The sequence below is a fragment of the Artemia sp. Qi Xiang Cuo genome, chromosome 5, assembly GCF_049724085.1.
Source record: "Artemia sp. Qi Xiang Cuo chromosome 5, ASM4972408v1, whole genome shotgun sequence".
NCBI classification, from domain to species: Eukaryota; Metazoa; Arthropoda; class Branchiopoda; order Anostraca; family Artemiidae; genus Artemia; species Artemia sp. Qi Xiang Cuo.
Window position 1 is genome coordinate 51,616,928 of NC_142798.1, and position 19,617 is coordinate 51,636,544.

The 19,617-nt window shown below is 32.5% G+C and overlaps 1 protein-coding gene across 2 annotated transcripts in view; it reads left to right on the forward strand.

Moving 5' to 3' along the window:
• LOC148952245 (sulfotransferase 1E1-like) overlaps positions 1–19,617 on the forward strand; it is a 112,314-nt gene that overhangs the window by 27,612 nt on the left and 65,085 nt on the right. For both annotated transcript variants that reach the window (XM_089089692.1, XM_089089693.1), the window contains exon 2: positions 15,987–16,118. In XM_089089692.1, coding sequence (XP_088945818.1) covers positions 16,028–16,118 — 91 coding nt within the window. In that variant the 5' untranslated portion in view covers positions 15,987–16,027. The remainder of the gene's footprint in view (positions 1–15,986; positions 16,119–19,617) is intronic.

Below are 19,617 nucleotides of genomic sequence, written 5' to 3' on the forward strand. Positions count from 1 at the left end.
ATTTGCGATTTGGAGGAGATGGGATGATAGTGTACTGTATAATACGCAAGTGATGTTTTGGAGCGTATTGTCAATTTAACGAGAAATGACTGAAAAGTGTTTTGAGGGAGATGGGTTGCATGGAGGGTTGAGTTGCATGAGATTTCAGTTAAAGGGGGGGAGGGGGAGGGGGTACAGTTACACGGAGATTTAGTTAAACGGGGTCGAGTTGCATGAGGGGTCAGTAGCACGAGGGTTCAATTGCATGGGGGGGTTAGTTGTACAGGGTTTCAGTTAAAGAATACCTCCTCGACATTAAACCTAAGGAAATTTATGTATTTGGAATCAGCGTATAAAGCCCAATCATTTTCATGTATCTATAATTATTAAAATTCTTTTTTAGAGTTATGGTTACTTTCGGACACACTCAAGAAGTGAAGTTAAAGCAGATAATGGGAAAGTGGAAGAGTTGTAGTCTAAAACAGCCATAATTGTAATTTCGGTTCATTTAGGGTTTCATTTATTTATCGATGCTGATTTGTGGCAGTTTCATGATTGGTAGATTATTTGATGTTATTTTTGCAAATTTTTTGTTTATCATATAAGGCTATTGCGTCTTTCTGAACTTTCTGTTGGAGGCGGGGGTAAGTATTTAGTTTAAATAATTCTAGGAGGAATTGAGTTTTGTGGATGGTGTTGAAAAAATGGTACGTGTTGAATATTTGGGTAAACATACGGCTAAGAAACGCTTCACTATAAATAAGGCTATTGTGTCTTTCTGAACTTTCTGTGCGAGGCAGGGGTAACTATTTAGTTTAAATAATTCTAGGAGGAATTGAGTTTTGTGGCTGGTGTGGAAAAATGGTACTTGTTAAATATTCGGGTAAACATTCGACTATAAATAAGGCTATTGCGTCTTTCTGAACTTTCTGTTGGAGGCGGGGGTAAGTATTTAGTTTAAATATGTCTCGGAGGAATTGAGTTTTGTGGATGGTGTTGAAAAATGGTACGTGTTGACTATTTGGGTAAACATACGGTTAAGAAACGCTTCACTATAAATCAGGCTATTGTGTCTTTCTGATCTGTCTGTGCTAGGCAGGCATTAATATCTAGTTTAAATAATTCTAGGATGATTTGAGTTTTGTTGCGGGTGTGGACAATTGGTACTTGTTAAATATTCGGGTAAACATTCGACTATAAAATATGGCTAGTGCGTCTATCTGAACTTTCTGTTGGAGGCGGGGGTAAGTATTTAAGTTTTTTTATCTTTTAAAATAGCTTTAAGGGGTGTGAGAGACTCAGTAGCCTGATTCCGTGTGGTTTTTCTTTACTTGGTGGTCATTAAAAACGGAATTTTTGTGTTAAATAAGTAGTTTTTGTATCTTTTAAAAGAGCTTTACGGGGATTGAGAGACTCAGTTACCGGATTCCGTGTGGTTTTTCTTTACTTGGTGCTCATTAAAAAAGAATTTTTTGTGTTAAATTAGTAGTTTTTGTATCTTTTAAAAGATCTTTACAGGGTTTGAGAGACTCAGTTGCCTGATTCCTTATGGTTTTTCTTTACTTGGTTGTCATTAAAAATGAAATTTTTGTGTTAAATCAGTAGTTTTTGTATCTTTTAAATGAACTTTACGGGGATTGAGAGACTCAGTTGCCGAATTCTGTGTGATTTTCCTTTACTTGGTGGTCATTAAAAACTAAATTTTGGTGTTAAATAAGTAGTTTTTTGTATGTGTTAAATAAGTAGTTTTTGTATCTTTTAAAAGAGCTTTACAGGGTTTGAGAGACTCAGTTGACTAATTCAGTGTGTTTTTCGTTTTGTTTGTTGTAATTAAAATATAAATTTTTGTGTTAAATAAGTTGATTTTGAATCCTTTAAAAGAGCTTTACGGGGATTGAGAGACTCAATTGCCGGATTCCGTGTGGTTTTTCTTTACTTGATGGTCATTAAAACGAAATTTTTGTGTTAAATAAGTAGTTTTTGTATATTTTAAAAGACCTTTACGGGGATTGAGAGACTCAGTTGCCGGATTCCGTGTGGTTTTCCTTTACTTGGTTGTCATTAAAAACGAAATTTTTGTGTTAAATAATTAGTTTTTGTATCTTTTAAAAGAGCTTTACAGGTATTGAGAGACTCAGTTGCCGGATTCCGTGTGGTTTTTCTTTACTTGATTGGCATTAAAAACGAAATTTTTTTTTTAAAAAAGTAGTTTATTTTTCTTTTTAAATAGTTTTAAGGGGTTTGAGAGACTCAGTTGCCTGATTCCGTGTGGTTTTTCTTTACTTGGTGGTCATTAAAAACGAAATTTTTTGTGTTAAATAAGTATTTTTTGCATCTTTTAAAAGAGCTTTACGAGGATTGAGAGACTCAGTTTTAGCTTGTCACAGTTACATTTTCTTGATTTTTCAAAGTTCATTTTGAATTTCTTTCGTTGAAATGCAAGAGTTGGAATATTTCAGTAGTGTTTGGTTGTGGTTTACATTGTCACAGTTACATTTTCTTGATTTTTCAAAGTTCATTTTGAATTTCTTTCGTTGAAATGTAAGAGTTGGAATATTTCAGTAGTGTTTGGTTGTGGTTTACCTTGTCACAATTACATTTTCTTGATTTTTCAAAGTTCATTTTGAATTTCTATCATTGAAATCCAAGAGTTGGAATATTTCAGTAGTGTTTGGTTGTTGTTTACCTTGTCACAGTTACAGTTTCTTGATTTTTTCACATTTCATTTTTAATATCTTTAGCTTTCTTTCAAGAGATTTACTATTTAAGTAGTGTTTGTTTGTGGTTTACCTTGTCACAGTTACATTTTCTTGATTTTTCAAAGTTCATTTTGAATTTCTTTCGTTTAAATGAAAGAGTTGGAATATATCAGTAGTGTTTGTTTGTTGTGTAACTTGTCAAAGCTTCATTTTTTCTATTTTTCAAAGTTCATTTTGAATTTCTTTCGTTGAAATGCAAGAGTTGGAATATTTCAGTAGTGTTTGGTTATGGTTTACCTTGTCACAGTTACATTTTCTTGATTTTTCAAAGTTCATTTTGAATTTCTTTCGCTGAAATGCAAGAGTTGGAATATTTCAGTAGTGTTTGGTTGTGGTTTACCTTGTCACAGTTACATTTTCTTGATTTTTCAAAGTTCATTTTGAATTTCTTTCGTTGAAATGCAAGAGTTGGAATATTTCAGTAGTGTTTGGTTGTGGTTTACCTTGTCACAATAACATATTCTTGATTTTTCAAAATTCATATTGAATTTCTTTAGTTGAAATGCAAGAGTTTGAATATTTCAGTACTGTTTGGTTGTGGTTTACCTTGTCACACTTACATTTTCTTTTTTTTTCAAAGTTCATTTTTAATTTTCTTTCGTTGAAATGCAAGAGTTGGAATATTTCAGTAGTGTTTGGTTGTGGTTTACCTTGTCACAGTTACATTTTCTAGATTTTTCAAAGTTCATTTTGAATTTCTTTCATTGAAATGGAAGAGTTGGAATATTTCAGTAGTGTTTGGTTGTGGTTTACCTTGTCACAGTTACATTTTCTTGATTTTTTAAAAGTTCATTTTGAATTTCTTTCGCTGAAATGCAAGAGTTGGAATAGTTCAGTAGTGTTTGGTTGTGGTTTACCTTGTCACAGTTACATTTTCTTGATTTTTCAAAGTTCATTTTGAATTTCTTTCGTTGAAATGCAAGAGTTGGAATATTTCAGTAGTGTTTGGTTGTGGTTTACCTTGTCACAGTTACATTTTCTTGATTTTTCAAAGTTCATTTTGAATTTCTTTCGCTGAAATGCAAGAGTTGGAATATTTCAGTAGTGTTTGGTTGTGGTTTACCTTGTCACAGTTACATTTTCTTTATTTTTCAAAGTAAATTATGAATTTAAGTAGTGTTTGGTTGTGGTTTACCATGTCACAGTTACATTTTCTTGATTTTTCAAAGTTCATTTTGAATTTCTTTCACTGAAATGCAAGAGTTGGAATATTTCAGTAGTGTTTGGTTGTGGTTTACCTTGTCACAGTTACATTTTCTTGATTTTTCAAAGTTCATTTTGAATTTCTTTCGCTGAAATGCAAGAGTTGGAATATTTCAGTAGTGTTTGCTTATGGTTTACCTTGTCACAGTTATATTTTCTTGATTTTTTAAAGTTCATTTTGAATTTCTTTCGTTGAAATGCAAGAGTTGGAATATTTCAGTTGTGTTTGCTTGTGGTTTACCTTGTCACAGTTACATTTTCTTGATTTTTCAAAGTTCATTTTGAATTTCTTTAGCTGAAATGCAGGATTTGGAATACTTCAGTGTCACAGTTACATTTTCTTGATTTTTCAAAGTTCATTTTGAATTTCTTTCGTTGAAATGCAAGAGTTGGAATATTTCAGTAGTGTTTGGTTGTGGTTTACCTTGTCACAGTTACATTTTCTTGATTTTTCAAAGTTCATTTTGAATTTCTTTCGTTGAAATGCAAGAGTTGGAATATTTCAGTAGTGTTTGGTTGTGGTTTACCTTGTCACAGTTACATTTTCTTGATTTTTCAAAGTTCATTTTGAATTTCTTTCGTTGAAATGCAAGAGTTGGAATATTTCAGTAGTGTTTGGTTATGGTTTACCTTGTCACAGTTACATTTTCTTGATTTTTCAAAGTTCATTTTGAATTTCTTTCGTTGAAATGCAAGAGTTGGAATATTTCAGTAGTGTTTGGTTGTGGTTTACCTTGTCACAGTTACATTTTCTTGATTTTTCAAAGTTCATTTTGAATTTCTTTCATTGAAATGCAAGAGTTGGAATATTTCAGTAGTGTTTGGTTGTGGTTTACCTTGTCAAAATTACATTTTCTTGATTTTTCAAAGTTCATTTTGAAATTCTTTAGTTTAAATTCATGATATTTACTTTTTAAGTAGTGTTTGTTTGAGTTATAACTTTTAAATTTTTGCTTTTCGTGATTTTTCAAATTTAATTTTTATTTTATTTAGTATAAATTCAAGAGTTGGAATATTTCAGTAGTGTTTGGTTGTGGTTTACCTTGTCACAGTTACATTTTCTTGATTTTTCAAAGTTCATTTTGAATTTCTTTCGCTGAAATGCAAGAGTTGGAATATTTCAGTAGTGTTTGGTTGTGGTTTACCTTGTCACAGTTACATTTTCTTGATTTTTCAAAGTTCATTTTGAATTTCTTTCACTGAAATTAAAGAGTTGTAATATTTCAATATTGTTTTGTTGTGTTTTACATTTTAACATTTAAATTTTAATTATATTTCAAATTTCATTTTGAATTTCTTTCTTTGAAATGCAAGAGTTTGAATATTTCAGTACTGTTTGGTTGTGTTTTACCTTGTCACAATTACATTTTCTTGATTTTTCAAATTTCATTTTTAATTTTATTTCTTTGAAATGCAAGAGTTGGAATATTTCAGTAGTGTTTGGTTGTGGTTTAACTTGTCACAGTTACATTTTCTCGATTTATTAAAGTTCATTTTGAATTTCTGTCATTGAAATGGAAGAGTTGGAATATTTCAGTAGTCGTTGGTTGTGGTCTACCTTGTCACAGTTACATTTTCTTGATTTTTTCAAAGTTCATTTTTAATTTATTTAGCAGAAATGCAAGAGTTGGAATATTTCAGTAGTGTTTGGTTGTGATTTACCATGTCACAGTTACATTTTCTTGATTTTTCAAAGTTCATTTTGAATTTCTTTTGTTGAAATGCCAGAGTTGGAATATTTCAGTAGTGTTTGGTTGTGGTTTACCTTGTCACAGTTACATTTTCTTGATTTTTCAAAGTTCATTTTGAATTTCTTTCGCTGAAATGCAAGAGTTGGAATATTTCAGTAGTGTTTGGTTGTGGTTTACCTTGTCACAGTTACATTTTCTTGATTTTTCAAAGTTCATTTTGAATTTCAGTAGTGTTTGGTTATGGTTTACCTTGTCACAGTTACATTTTCTAGATGTTTCAAAGTTCATTTTGAATTTCTTTCGCTGAAATGCAAGAGTTGGAATATTTCAGTAGTGTTTGGTTGTGGTTTACCTTGTCACAGTTACATTATCTTGATTTTTCAAAGTTCATTTTGAATTTCTTTCGTTGAAATGCAAGAGTTGGAATATTTCAGTAGTGTTTGGTTTTGGTTTAACTTGTCACACTTACATTTTCTTGATTTTTTAAAGTTCATTTTGAATTTCTTTCGTTGAAATGCAAGATTTGGAATATTTCAGTTGTGTTTGGTTGTTGTTTACCTTGTCTCAGTTACATTTTCTTGATTTTTCAAAGTTCATTTTGAATTTCTTTCGCTGAAATGCAGGATTTGGAATACTTCAGTGTCACAGTTACATTTTCTTGATTTTTCAAAGTTCATTTTGAATTTCTTTCGTTGAAATGCAAGAGTTGGAATATTTCAGTAGTGTTTGGTTGTGGTTTACCTTGTCACAGTTACATTTTCTTGATTTTTCAAAGTTCATTTTGAATTTCTTTCGTTGAAATGCAAGAGTTGGAATATTTCAGTAGTGTTTGGTTGTGGTTTACCTTGTCACAGTTACATTTTCTTGATTTTTCAAAGTTCATTTTGAATTTCTTTCGTTGAAATGCAAGAGTTGGAATATTTCAGTAGTGTTTGGTTATGGTTTACCTTGTCACAGTTACATTTTCTTGATTTTTCAAAGTTCATTTTGAATTTCTTTCGTTGAAATGCAAGAGTTGGAATATTTCAGTAGTGTTTGGTTGTGGTTTACCTTGTCACAGTTACATTTTCTTGATTTTTCAAAGTTCATTTTGAATTTCTTTCATTGAAATGCAAGAGTTGGAATATTTCAGTAGTGTTTGGTTGTGGTTTACCTTGTCACAGTTACATTTTCATGATTTTTCAAAGTTAATTTTTATTTTGTTTCGCTTAAATTAAATATTTTTACTTTTAAAGTATTTAATTGTTGTTTTTTAACGTTACTAAGTATCTTTTAAAATAATTTTAATTGATCATTTTGAATTTAATTCGATGATATTAAATAGATTGACTATATCAGCAGTGTACGGTTATGGTTTACCATGTCACATTTACATTTTCTTGATTTTTCAAAGTTCATTTTGAATTTCTTTCGTTGAAATGCAAGAGTTGGACTATTTCAGTAGTGTTTGGTTGTGGTTTACCGTGTCACAGGTACATGTTCTTGATAGTTCAATGTTCATTTCGAATTTATTTCGTTGACATGCAAGAGTTGGAATATTTCAGTAGTGTTTGGTTGTGGTTTACCTTGTCACAGTTATATTTTCTTGATTTTTCAAAGTTCATTTTGAATTTCTTTCGTTGAAATGCAAGAGTTGGAATATTTCAGTAGTGTTTGCTTGTGGTTTACCCTGTCACAGTTACATTTTCTTGATTTTTCAAAGTTCATTTTGAATCATTCAAGAAACCTGATTAAACACGTTTTTAAACTACATGCTATTTGCATGCCTTTCCTTGGCACCTTTCCAGACGAGTGGGGATTCCACGCTGGTCCCTACACATTGCAAAAAAGTGAGCAGTACGAAAACTCCACATTTTCAACCAGACTGGTTTTTTAGACAACACACCCACAGAGATGACACACACACATAGAAACGAGACACGCACAGACACGACACACAAACAGAGTCATAGTGAGAGAGATATCCAAAAGTTGGGTTGACCTAGGTTCACTTAGAGTGGCGCGCCACTCTAAGTGAACCTAGGTCAACCCAACTTTTGGATATCTCTCTCACTATGACTCTGTTTGTGTGTCGTGTCTGTGCGTGTCTCGTTTCTATGTGTGTGTGTCATCTCTGTGGGTGTGTTGTCTAAAAAACCAGTCTGGTTGAAAATGTGGAGTTTTCGTGCTGCTCACTTTTTTGCAATGTGTAGGAACAAACGGGGAATCCCCGCTCGTTTGGAAAGGTGCCAAGGAAAGGCATGCAAGTAGTATTTAGTTTAAAAAAACGTGTTTAATCACGTTTCTTGAATGATTCAAAATGAACTTTGAAAAATAAAGAAAATGTAACTGTAACAGGGTAAACCAAAAGCAAACACTACTGAAATATTCAAACTCTTGCATTTCAAGGAAAGAAATTCAAAATGAACTTTGAAAAATCAAGAAAATGTATCTGTGACAAGGTAAACCACAACCAAACACTACTTAAATATTCAAACTCTAGCAGTCCAACTAAAGAAATTCAAAATAAACTTTGAAAAATCAAGAACGAGGAACTGTGACCAGGTAAACCACAACCAAACACTACTGAAATATTCCAACTCTTGCATTTCAACGAAAGAAATTCAAAATGAACTTTGAAAAATCAAGAAAATGTAACTGTGACAAGTTAAAACACAACCAAACACTAATGAAATATTACAAATATTTCATATCAATAAAATAAATTCAAAATGAAAATTGATAAATCAAGAAACTTTAACAGAGACAAGTTAAACCACAACCAAACACTACTGAAATATTCCAACTCTTGCATTTCAACGAAAGAAATTCAAAATGAACTTTGAATAATCAAGAAAATGTAAACCACAACCAAACACTACTGAAATATTCCAACTCTTGCATTTCAATGAAAGAAATTCAAATTGAACGTTGAAAAATCAAGAAAATGTAACTGTGACAAGGTAAACCACAACCAAACACTACTGAAATATTCCAACTCTTGCATTTCAACGAAAGAAATTCAAAATGAACTTTGAAAAATCAAGAAAATGTAACTGTGACAAGGTAAACCATAACCAAACACTACTGAAATATTCCAACTCTTGCATTTCAACGAAAGAAATTCAAAATGAACTTTGAAAAATCAAGAAAATGTAACTGTGACAAGGTAAACCACAACCAAACACTACTGAAATATTCCAACTCTTGCATTTCAACGAAAGAAATTCAAAATGAACTTTGAAAAATCAAGAAAATGTAACTGTGACAAGGTAAACCACAACCAAACACTACTGAAATATTCCAACTCTTGCATTTCAAGGAAAGAAATTCAAAATGAACTTTGAAAAATCAAGAAAATGCAACTGTGACACTGAAGTATTCCAAATCTTGCATTTCAACGAAAGAAATTCAAAATGAACTTTGAAAAATCAAGAAAATGTAACTGTGACAAGGTAAACAACAACCAAACACTACTGAAATATTCCAACTCTTGCATTTCAACGAAAGAAATTCAAAATGACATTGGAAAAAACAAGAAAATGTAACTGTGACAAGGTAAACCATAACCAAACACTAGGGAAATATTCCAACTCTTGCATTTCAGCGAAAGAAATTCAAAATGAACTTTGAAAAATCAAGAAAATGTAACTGTGACAAGGTAAACCACACCCAAACACTACTGAAGTATTCCAAATCTTGCATTTCATCGAAAGAAATTCAAAATGAACTTTGAAAAATCTAGAAAATGTAACTGTGACATGGTAAACCACAACCAAACACTACTGAAATTCAAAATGAACTTTGAAAAATCAAGAAAATGTAACTTTGAAAAGGTAAACCACAACGAAACAATACTTAACTAGAACAACTATATAAGTTCATCGAAGTAAATACAATATTAACATTGAAAAATACATTAATATTAAAAGTGAAAAGGAACAAAACAACATAAAAATAAAGAACTATTAACACACATGAAATTCAGCGAAATAAATTCAAAATGAACTTATAAAAATCAAGAAAATGTAAGTGTGACACGGTAAACCACTACCAAACACTACTGAACTATTCCAACTCTTGCATTTCAGCGAAAGAAATTCAAAATTAACATTGAAAAAATCAAGAAAATTTAACTGTGACAAGGTAAACCACAACCAAACACTACTGAAATATTCCAACTCTTCCATTTCAATGAAAGAAATTCAAAATGAACTTTGAAAAATCAAGAAAATGTAACTGTGACAAGGTAAACCACAACCAAACACTACTGAAATATTCCAACTCTTGCATTTCAACGAAAGAAAATAAAAAATTAACTTTTAAAAAACAAGAAAATGTAAATGTGACAAGGTAAACCACAACCAAACATTACTGAAATATACAAACTCTTGCATTTCAAAGAAAGAAATTAAAAATGAACTTTTAAAAATAAATAAAATTTAAAATTGAAAATGTAATACACAAAAAAAAAATAATTAATTATTAAAACTCTTTAATTTCAATTAAAGAAATTCAAAATTAAAAACTAAAAAAAAATTAAATTCAACAGTTAAAATGAAAAAAACAACCAAAAAAACATCAACTAAACACCAAATAGCATTACATCTACAGAACATAAAAAAGAAATTTGAAAAATCAAGAAAATGAAGATGTGACAAGGTAAAACACAACCAAACACTACTGAAATATTCCAACTCTTGAATTTCAAAGTAAGAAATTCAAAATGAACTTAGAAAAATAAAGAAAAAGTAACTGAGAAAAGCTAAAACACAACCAAACACTACTGATATATTCCAAATCTTTCATTTCATCGAAAGATATTCAAAATGAACTTTGAAAAATCAAGAAAATTTAACTTTGACAATGTAAACCACAACCAAACACTACTGAACTATTCCAACTCTTGCATTTCAGCGAAAGAAATTCAAAATGAACTTTGAAAAATCAAGAAAATGTAACTGTGACAAGGTAAACCACAACCAAACACTACTGAAATATTCCAACTCTTGCATTTCAACGAAAGAAATTCAAAATGAACTTTGAAAAATCAAGAAAATGTAATTGTGACAAGGTAAACCACAACCAAACACTACTGAAATATTCCAACTCTTACATTTCAGCGAAAGAAATTCAAAATGAACTTTGAAAAATCAAGAAAATTTAACTGTGACAAGGTAAACCACAACCAAACACTACTGAAATAGTCCAACTCTTGCATTTCAACGAAAGAAATTCAAAATGAACTTTGAAAAATCAAGAAAATGTAACTGTGACAAGCTAAAACTGAGTCTCTCAATCCTCGTAAATCTCTTTTAAAAGATGCAAAAACTACTTATTTAACACAAAAAATTACTTTTTTAATGACCACCAAGTAAAGAAAAACCACACGGAATCAGTCAACTGAGTCTCTCAAACCCCTTAAAACTCTTTTAAAAGATACAAAAACTACTTATTTAACACAAAAATTTCGTTTTTAATGACCATCAAGTAAAGAAAAACCACACGGAATCAGGCACCTGAGTCTCTCAATCCCCTTAAAGCTATTTTAAAAGATACAAAAACTACTTATTTAACACAAATATTTAGTTTTTAATGACTACCAAGTAAAGGAAAACCACACGGAATCCGGCAACTGAGTCTCTCAATCCCCGTAAAGGTATTTTAAAATATACAAAAACTACTTATTTAACACAAAATTTCCTTTTTAATGACCACCAAGTAAAGAAAAACCACACGGAATCCGGCAACTGAGTCTCTCAATCCCCGTAAAGCTCTTTAAAAAGATACAAAAACTAATTATTTAACAAAAAAATTTCGTTTTTAATGACCACCAAGTAAAGAAAAACCAAACGGAATTAGGCAACTGAGTCTCTCAAACCCTGTAAAGCTCTTTTAAAAGATACAAAAACTACTGATTTAACACATACAAAAACTACTTATTTAACACCAAAATTTCTTTTTTAATGACCATCAAGTAAAGAAAAACCACACGGAATCCGGCAACTGAGTCTCTCAATCCCCGTAAAGCTCTTTTAAAAGATACAAAAACTACTTATTTAACACAAAAATTTCGTTTTTAATGACCACCAAGTAAAGGAAAACCACACGGAATTAGGCAACTGAGTCTCTCAAACCCTGTAAAGCTCTTTTAAAAGATACAAAAACTACTTATTTAACACAAAAATTTCGTTTTTAATGACCATCAAGTAAAGAAAAACCACACGGAATCCGGCAACTGAGTCTCTCAATCCCCGTAAAGCTCTTTTAAAATATACAAAAACTAATTATTTAATACACAAAAATTTCGTTATTAATGACTACCAAGTAAAGAAAAACCACATGGAATCCGGCAACTGAGTCTCTCAATCCCCGTAAAGCTCTTTTAAAAGATACAAAAACTACTTATTTAACACAAAAATTTCGTTTTTAATGACCACCAAGTAAAGAAAAACCACACGGAATCAGGCAACTGAGTCTCTCAAACCCCTTAAAGCTCTTTTCAAAGATAAAAAAATTTAAATACTTACCCCCGCCTCCAACAGAAAGTTCAGAAAGACGCAATAGCCATATTTATAGTCGAATGTTTACCCGAATATTTAACAAGTACCATTTTTCCACCCCAGCCACAAAACTCAAGTCCTCCTAGAATTATTTAAACTAAATAGTTATCCCTGCCTCGCACAGAAAGTTCAGAAAGACACACTAGCCTTATTTATAGTGAAGCGTTTCTTAACCGTATGATTACCCAAATATTCAACACTTTCCATTTTTCAACACCAGCCACAAAACTCAATTCCTCCTAGAATTATTTAAACTAAATACTTACCCCCGCCTCCAACAGAAAGTTCAGAAAGACGCAATAGCCTTATTTATAGTCGAATGTTTACCCGAATATTTAACAAGTACCATTTTGCCACACCAGCCACAAAACTCAATTCCTCCTAGAATTATTTAAACTAAATAGTTATCCCTGCCTCGCACAGAAAGTTCAGAAAGACACAATAGCCTTATTTATAGTGAAGCGTTTCTTAGCCGTATGTTTACCCAAATATTCAACACGTACCATTTTTTCAACACCATCCACAAAACTCAATTCCTCCTAGAATTATTTAAACTAAATACTTACCCCCGCCTCCAACAGAAAGTTCAGAAAGACGCAATAGCCTTATATGATAAACAAAAAATTAGCAAAAATAACATCAAATAATCTACCAATCATGAAACTGCCACAAATCAGCATCGATAAATAAATGAAACCCTAAATGAACCGAAATTACAATTATGGCTGTTTTAGGCTACAACTCTTCCACTTTCCCATTATCTGCTTTAACTTCACTTCTTGAGTGTGTCCGAAAGTAACCATAACTCTAAAAAAGAATTTTAATAATTATAGATACATGAAAATGATTGGGCTTTATACGCTGATTCCAAATACATAAATTTCCTTAGGTTTAATGTCGAGGAGGTATTCTTTAACTGAAACCCTGTACAACTAAACCCCCCATGCAATTGAACCCTCGTGCTACTGCACCCTCATGCAACTCGACCCCGTTTAACTAAATCTCCGTGTAACTGTACCCCATCCCCCTCCCCCCTTTAACTGAAATCTCATGCAACTCAACCCTCCATGCAACCCATCTCCCTCAAAACACTTTTCAGTCATTTCTCGTTAAATTGACAATACGCTCCAAAATATCACTTGTGTATTATACAGTACACTATCATCCCATCTCCTCCAAATCGCAAATCTCCCCCCCCTTTCAACTGAATCCCTCCATGTAAGTGAACCCCTGTATAACCGAAACCCTGTACAACTGAACCCCCATGCAACTGAACCCTCGTGCTACTGAACCCTCATGCAATTCGACCCCATTTAACTAAACCTCCGTGTAACTGTACCCGCCCCCCTTTAACTGAACTCTCATGCAACTCAACCCTCCATGCAACCAATCCCCCTCAAAACACTTTTCAGTCATTTCTCGTTAAATTGACAATACGCTCCAAAACATCACTTGTGTATTATACGGTACACTATCATCCCATCTCCTCCAAATCGCAAACCGCATTACCCTCTTTTTTTCAAAGGTTAATCAAACACTTCCAATTGTAAAAGCATTAAAAAAAATTTCCATTCACTAATTACCCTTTTTTTGCAAATACTCGCATATCCCATTACCCCTTTTTTTGCAAAAGGTTAATCAAACATCTCCGATTGTAAAAGCATTAAGAAATTTTCCAATTACTAATTACCCTTTTTTTTTATTCAAATCTTAATCACCAATCAAGTTATACTCTGTGGTTTGGGTTTACCACTAAAAAAAGACACTGAACTTTGAAGTTACGCTGAACTTTTGAAATTGCGTTATTCTCTGGCAAAGAGTGTAATGACCTGCAAAAATTAACAGAAAAAACTGTTTGGTACGGGGGCGTTGGCAAAGTAGTACCTTGGTATATACTTACGCTGAAGTTAAATTTTTTTCCAGTTCTTTAAGAATGACTCCTTAATCACAAAGACCGTTAATTAGAATAAATAGCTCCGATGAGCTATTTATTGATGAAGCTAAGTAAAAAAAAAACTTTATCTTAAAGAGCGAGGTAATGCCTAGGAGGCGAACCCAATCATGTACGAAATAGTTTCGGTTCGTTTTAACTTTTGATGTTGCTCGTTACATTAAGTTGGAAAAATCGTTTGTTTTTTTTAATTTAATTTCAGATCGTTTTTTTTTATAATGCTGGGAAATCCGGCGCCAACCTTCATTGCAATGTCCCTTCTCCATGAAAATTTCCTCCATGGAAAGATCCTCCAACTTAACCCCATGACCCCTCCCCCCAAGTACCATAAAGAATCCCCCCTGAAAACTTCTGTATACTTCCCAATAACCAATATTATATGTTAACATTGGGCAAAGTTCAGAAGTTGCAGACCTTATCCCGGGGACTGTGTGGGATTAAGTCATCCTCAAAGACACAGTTATTGTATTTTTTGACTATGCTGAACAAAATGACTATTTCAAAATTTTGATCGGGTGACTTGGGGAAAAAATGAGCGTGGGAGGGGGCCTAGTTGCCCTCCATTTTTTGGTCACCTAAAAAGGAGATTATGACTTTTAATTTCCGCTCGAATGAGAACTCCCGCGATATTCTAGGACCACTGAGTTGATACGATCACCTCTGGAAAAAAAAAACACAAAAAAAATAAAATGACCACGCATCCGTGATCTTTCTTCTGGCAAAAAATACAAAATTCCACATTTTTGCAGATAGGAGCTTGAAACTTCTATTGTGTGGTTCCCTGATACGCTGAATCTGATAGTGTCATATCCATTAAAGTTCTGTGACTTTTAGGGGGTGTTCCCCCTTTTTCGAAAACAAGGCAAATTTTCTCAGTTGCGTAACTTTGGATGGGTAAGACTAAAGCTGATGAAACTTATATATTTGAAATAAGAATAAAAATCTGATTCTTTTGATGTATCCATTGTATCAAAATTCCGTTTTTTAGAGTTTCGGTTACTATTGAGACAGATCGCTCCTTACTTACAGTTCGTTACCACGAACTGTTTGAAAATTCTAAAGCCTACTGCGTCATTTCCACTTCACTGAAAACGATTTATATTACGAATATTATCTTTTGTACTTACAGCATTGAAAATAAAAATTACAGTGAAATAAAATCTGGAATTGCTGAGGTTTCTGCTATTAGTATAATTATATATCAAATATTCAGTTTGATTTTATTAGTTCTTTCCAAGGACTGTTCAAGACACGTATAATTTTCATTAAAATACAAATGACACAGTAAACTTTAGACTTTAACAGTTAGGGGAAGGGGGCAGTTTCCAAACTCTCGTTTGTGAGATTCCTTTTTAGTTTCATTTGAATTTTCAGATTAAGTTTTATTCGTATTAAGATTTATTTATTCATTTATATTAGTACCTGTTTTATGTTTGTTTGCTATGATTGCTTATTTTATTTATTTTCCTTTTTGAATTTATTGATTCTTTAATAGTAATTTCTGGTCGTTTTGAGTTTTAATTATTATACGGAATTATTTCTGCTGGTCTTAAGTTTAATATGGCTCTTTATCTTTCTTTAAAAAACTTCTTTTTCAGAAAGTTTTTTTTTTAATTAATTTGAATAAAACAGCTAAGATTATGAAAGGAATAGAGCCAGGACTTAGACTGGAAGCCTCGTGTTTAAGTTTTCGCCCTGTATTTTCGCCTTTTATTGACACCCTCAAGTAATCAAGAACTAGAACAGATTCAGCCTGTATTTTCGTTTTTTAAGTAGGCCTACCTTATATATAAAAATTAATTTTCTGTCCCCAAAATAGTTCTGTTTTATACAAATCTTTTGTATTCGTTTTCAATTTTAGGTGGCTTTGACTGCATTTAGGATTCCAGTTATGCTGTAACTATGAACATATACAGAAGGTATTTTTTCAAAATTTGTGAAAAGGTAAAGGTACAAAATACGTTAGCCATACCTGTCAAGACTTTTACCAATGGTAGGTTATTACATATATTATGAATCTGCTTAAAAAATTGTATGACGTTGCCCATATTATCTGACATACTTCCTTTAGGGTTCTTGATACCTTAAACAAAATTTTTATGATTTGATTTGTGTCTTTTATTTTCTGCAAAACTACTGTTTTTTTTTAACTTATGCCTTCTCCTTGGACCCCTGCCCTCCACGTAGAATTGAAATTTTCTGTGCACACCTGGGCTAGAGATTTTAGAAAAGTCTTATTCTTGGGGTATACAGCCCACGTCTCCTACCTTTTTACCTGTAGGTATATGAACTTAATCTTTTATTTTGTGCTTAGAACATTTTCAGAACAAGAGGGTGGTTGTTCCATTCTCAACTTTTATATTGCAAACTTGGTACAAACATATTGCTCCTAATGAAAGGAATTTGGGGATTAAACTTTCTCCTCTCCTTGCTGATCTGAAGACCCTTCCGCAAAAAGTTGGCAAACATAGGTCTAGAAATGCCTTTTGAGGCTTCATCCCCCCCCCCACTCTCCAAAATAAAGTTGTAATCACCTCTCGCTGATACTTTGGGGCAAAATTATGCAATAATATGACTGAATGAATGAAGTCTCATATGGCTCAACTCAGTCAAATGAAGCTTTGAAATAATTGTCTATGATAGTCATTCTTTTTGTACGAACTGTGTATATAATAAGGGATGTACTCTATGGGAGCATGGCTCTGAAAGTAGGAAATTGTGTGAATGTTTTTTGGCTTTTCTAACCCATCTCAGAATATTTTGCCCATGGTATTTCAGCCCTATTTGAGCCTAACTTGTTGGTTTTCTGCACAAAGTTGTGGACATCAGCATTTTGTTGTGGTGCTTTCTCTTTTCTTATTTAAAGAAGACGCTAGAAGCTCTCTCTGAATATATCAGACCAAAAGATCTGTATGGTTATCCTTGGTCAAAGTATAATCACCTACGGAACAAGTACTGACAAAACCTATCCTCTCCACACAAAAAAGTGACCCTTTGTCCGCGTCTCCGGAGACGATTCCATACCTATGCGAACCTGGCAACTAAATACCGTAGTTACACTATTCAATACAACTTAGGAGAAAATTGGCTCGGAGCGATTAAGTAGTACAGCATTTTGCGTCTAGAGGCGCTGAGGTACGCGGGTTCGCTTTTGGAGAGTTTTGTTAGTACTTGTTCCGTATGTGATTATACTTTGCCCTTGGTGTAAAAAAAAAAAAAAAGACGACAAAAATATATATCCATAACAATTCTTCTTAACCAATAATGACGGTGTTATCATTGTGTTGCTGTTTTTTTAGGAGTGGGGGAGATACAACTATTTTCAAGAAATATGTACAACTTCTTATGCTAAGTACTTTTGATAGACAACTTCAAATTTAATGAAGTTTTGCACAATTGGAATCAGAATAAAAATTTATTTATTTTCATTTTATTCTTTTAAATTTATTATTGTTATTAATTAGAAGTAAGATTTTCTAATATATTACTGTTTGGAAAAGTGAATACATTTTTGCACTTGCTAATTTAGCGGAAGAACGTTGACTTGTCGAATTAGCCATAATATTCTCAGACATTGTGTGTTGATTCTTTGAAATTTTCTGCTTCAGTACTGTGATTTCACAAGGCTATGACTTTTTCTAATTAAACTTATAAATTGGATTTGATCTATAATCTCACTCATCCTTATTTACGCTAATCACTTTTTAGGTTTTTTTTTTTTTTTTTCTATTATTTCCTAAAACTTAGCTGCAGTCCAAGGCAATTATCATGATTTTTGCTTTTTATGAAACAGGGAGAAAGTTTGATGCTAACTATCTAAATATTTTGATTCATATGAAAAAAAAAAATTCCTCAATCTCCACCAAAAATACTTGTCCAGGGCACTCACGTTACAATCAGGATCCCCAAGATCCCCAGTAGATTAGATAATCCCTCTTGACACAAGCAGGTGATAGATAGTAATCATGGATACAAATGCCGAACTTCAATAAAAGCTTTGAAGGATAAGTGGCTCAGTAATATTGAAAAAAATTAGCAAGTGATTTTTGTATGTCTAACAAATAGTTTGCAAATTGTTCTTCAGTGCAAATTTCGACGAAAAAACTGTTTGGGCTCGCTCTGGTTTATCCCAAAGAAGCTGACATCTGTTGTTTTGTGGATTATTCTGGTGCTAGAATCAATGAGGAATTTAAATTGGAAAATTAGTTGGATCAATATTATAATCAAATTATTTCTTGAATTAGATCATTTTAGGTATTAAATCCTGATTTAATGAAGCTAAAGGTGAGGCTAATTTTGCGCCTCGAATCTGGGTGTGGCATGGTAGGTAAAACGCGGTACTGTCTTTGAAATTAAGCCAAAAACTAAACTAAAGCACAAAAAACAACGTTATTCATTGAGTATCAGGGTCATCATTCCAATCTTCGTAAAATGAATGGTCAGAAGTCAGACCCATCTCGTCTGAAACGTGGGTGAAGAATTACTCTTCTTTTTCTCTACGATTAATTACACAGTCCATTCTCGGTTGCTCTGTTTCTATATTTGTAATTTGTGAAATCGGAGCGTCATCAGCAGATCTAAATAAAGCCGTTAAATTATTTTAGTGACGCTTTTGGACGTATTGACCTCTGTCTTAATGTTGAGAAATGTAAGCACCTTTGTTTTGGCTCATCTCTGTCCTTTTCAAAATGTTTTATTTGTGCTTTTTTGTGTTTGCGGCTAGGCTATGACTGTAGTCTGGGAGATTTGGGCTGGATTACTCTGCGAATGTTGGTAACTAAAGGAAATATAACTGTGAAGTGATATGTATGTTCATTTTAATCTTTTCTGACCATTCCGTATTAATTCTCTCCGAGTTCTATCCATTCTTGTTAAAGAAGATTTTTCGTCTGTTAGTATTCAATACTGTTGGTTGTAGAACTTTTTGCTCTTTTTTCCAATTTGGTCCATAATTAGAAAAATAGGCGAAAATTAGGAATCAATGAAGTTTTTGCATGCTGGAACAGGCTGAATTTTCGGCTCTGGCTATTTCATGATCTTCATTATTTACTTTTTTCGTCACGATGTGTTTGTTTGGTAACCTAACCTCTTCCCTTCATTAATCAGGCAAGCATTTTTACGTAAACTATTTTTCATGGGTAATTCCAATTTGATGTAAATTGTACATTTAAATACAGCGCAAAAGGTAGAACATGTGGAGTGTATATTTTTCTCCAATGCTCGATTTTTAAATTTAGTTCACTCTGAGATGGAGGTCGCCGTTTAATAGGCGTGCTCTAACGAGTGCAGGAAGAAAGCATATCATTAGAAATTTTAATCTTGAAATTCACCGTACAAAAAGTGGGGTAACAAAGTAGCAATGCTACTTGGCGGTTTTCAATTTTTTTGGCAGATTTTGTCTGAAAATACCATTTTTAGATATAAAAATAATTTTTGCTCAAAGAAAACCTGTCAAAACATAAGTTGTGATCTGCCATGCGAAAATGAGGTAG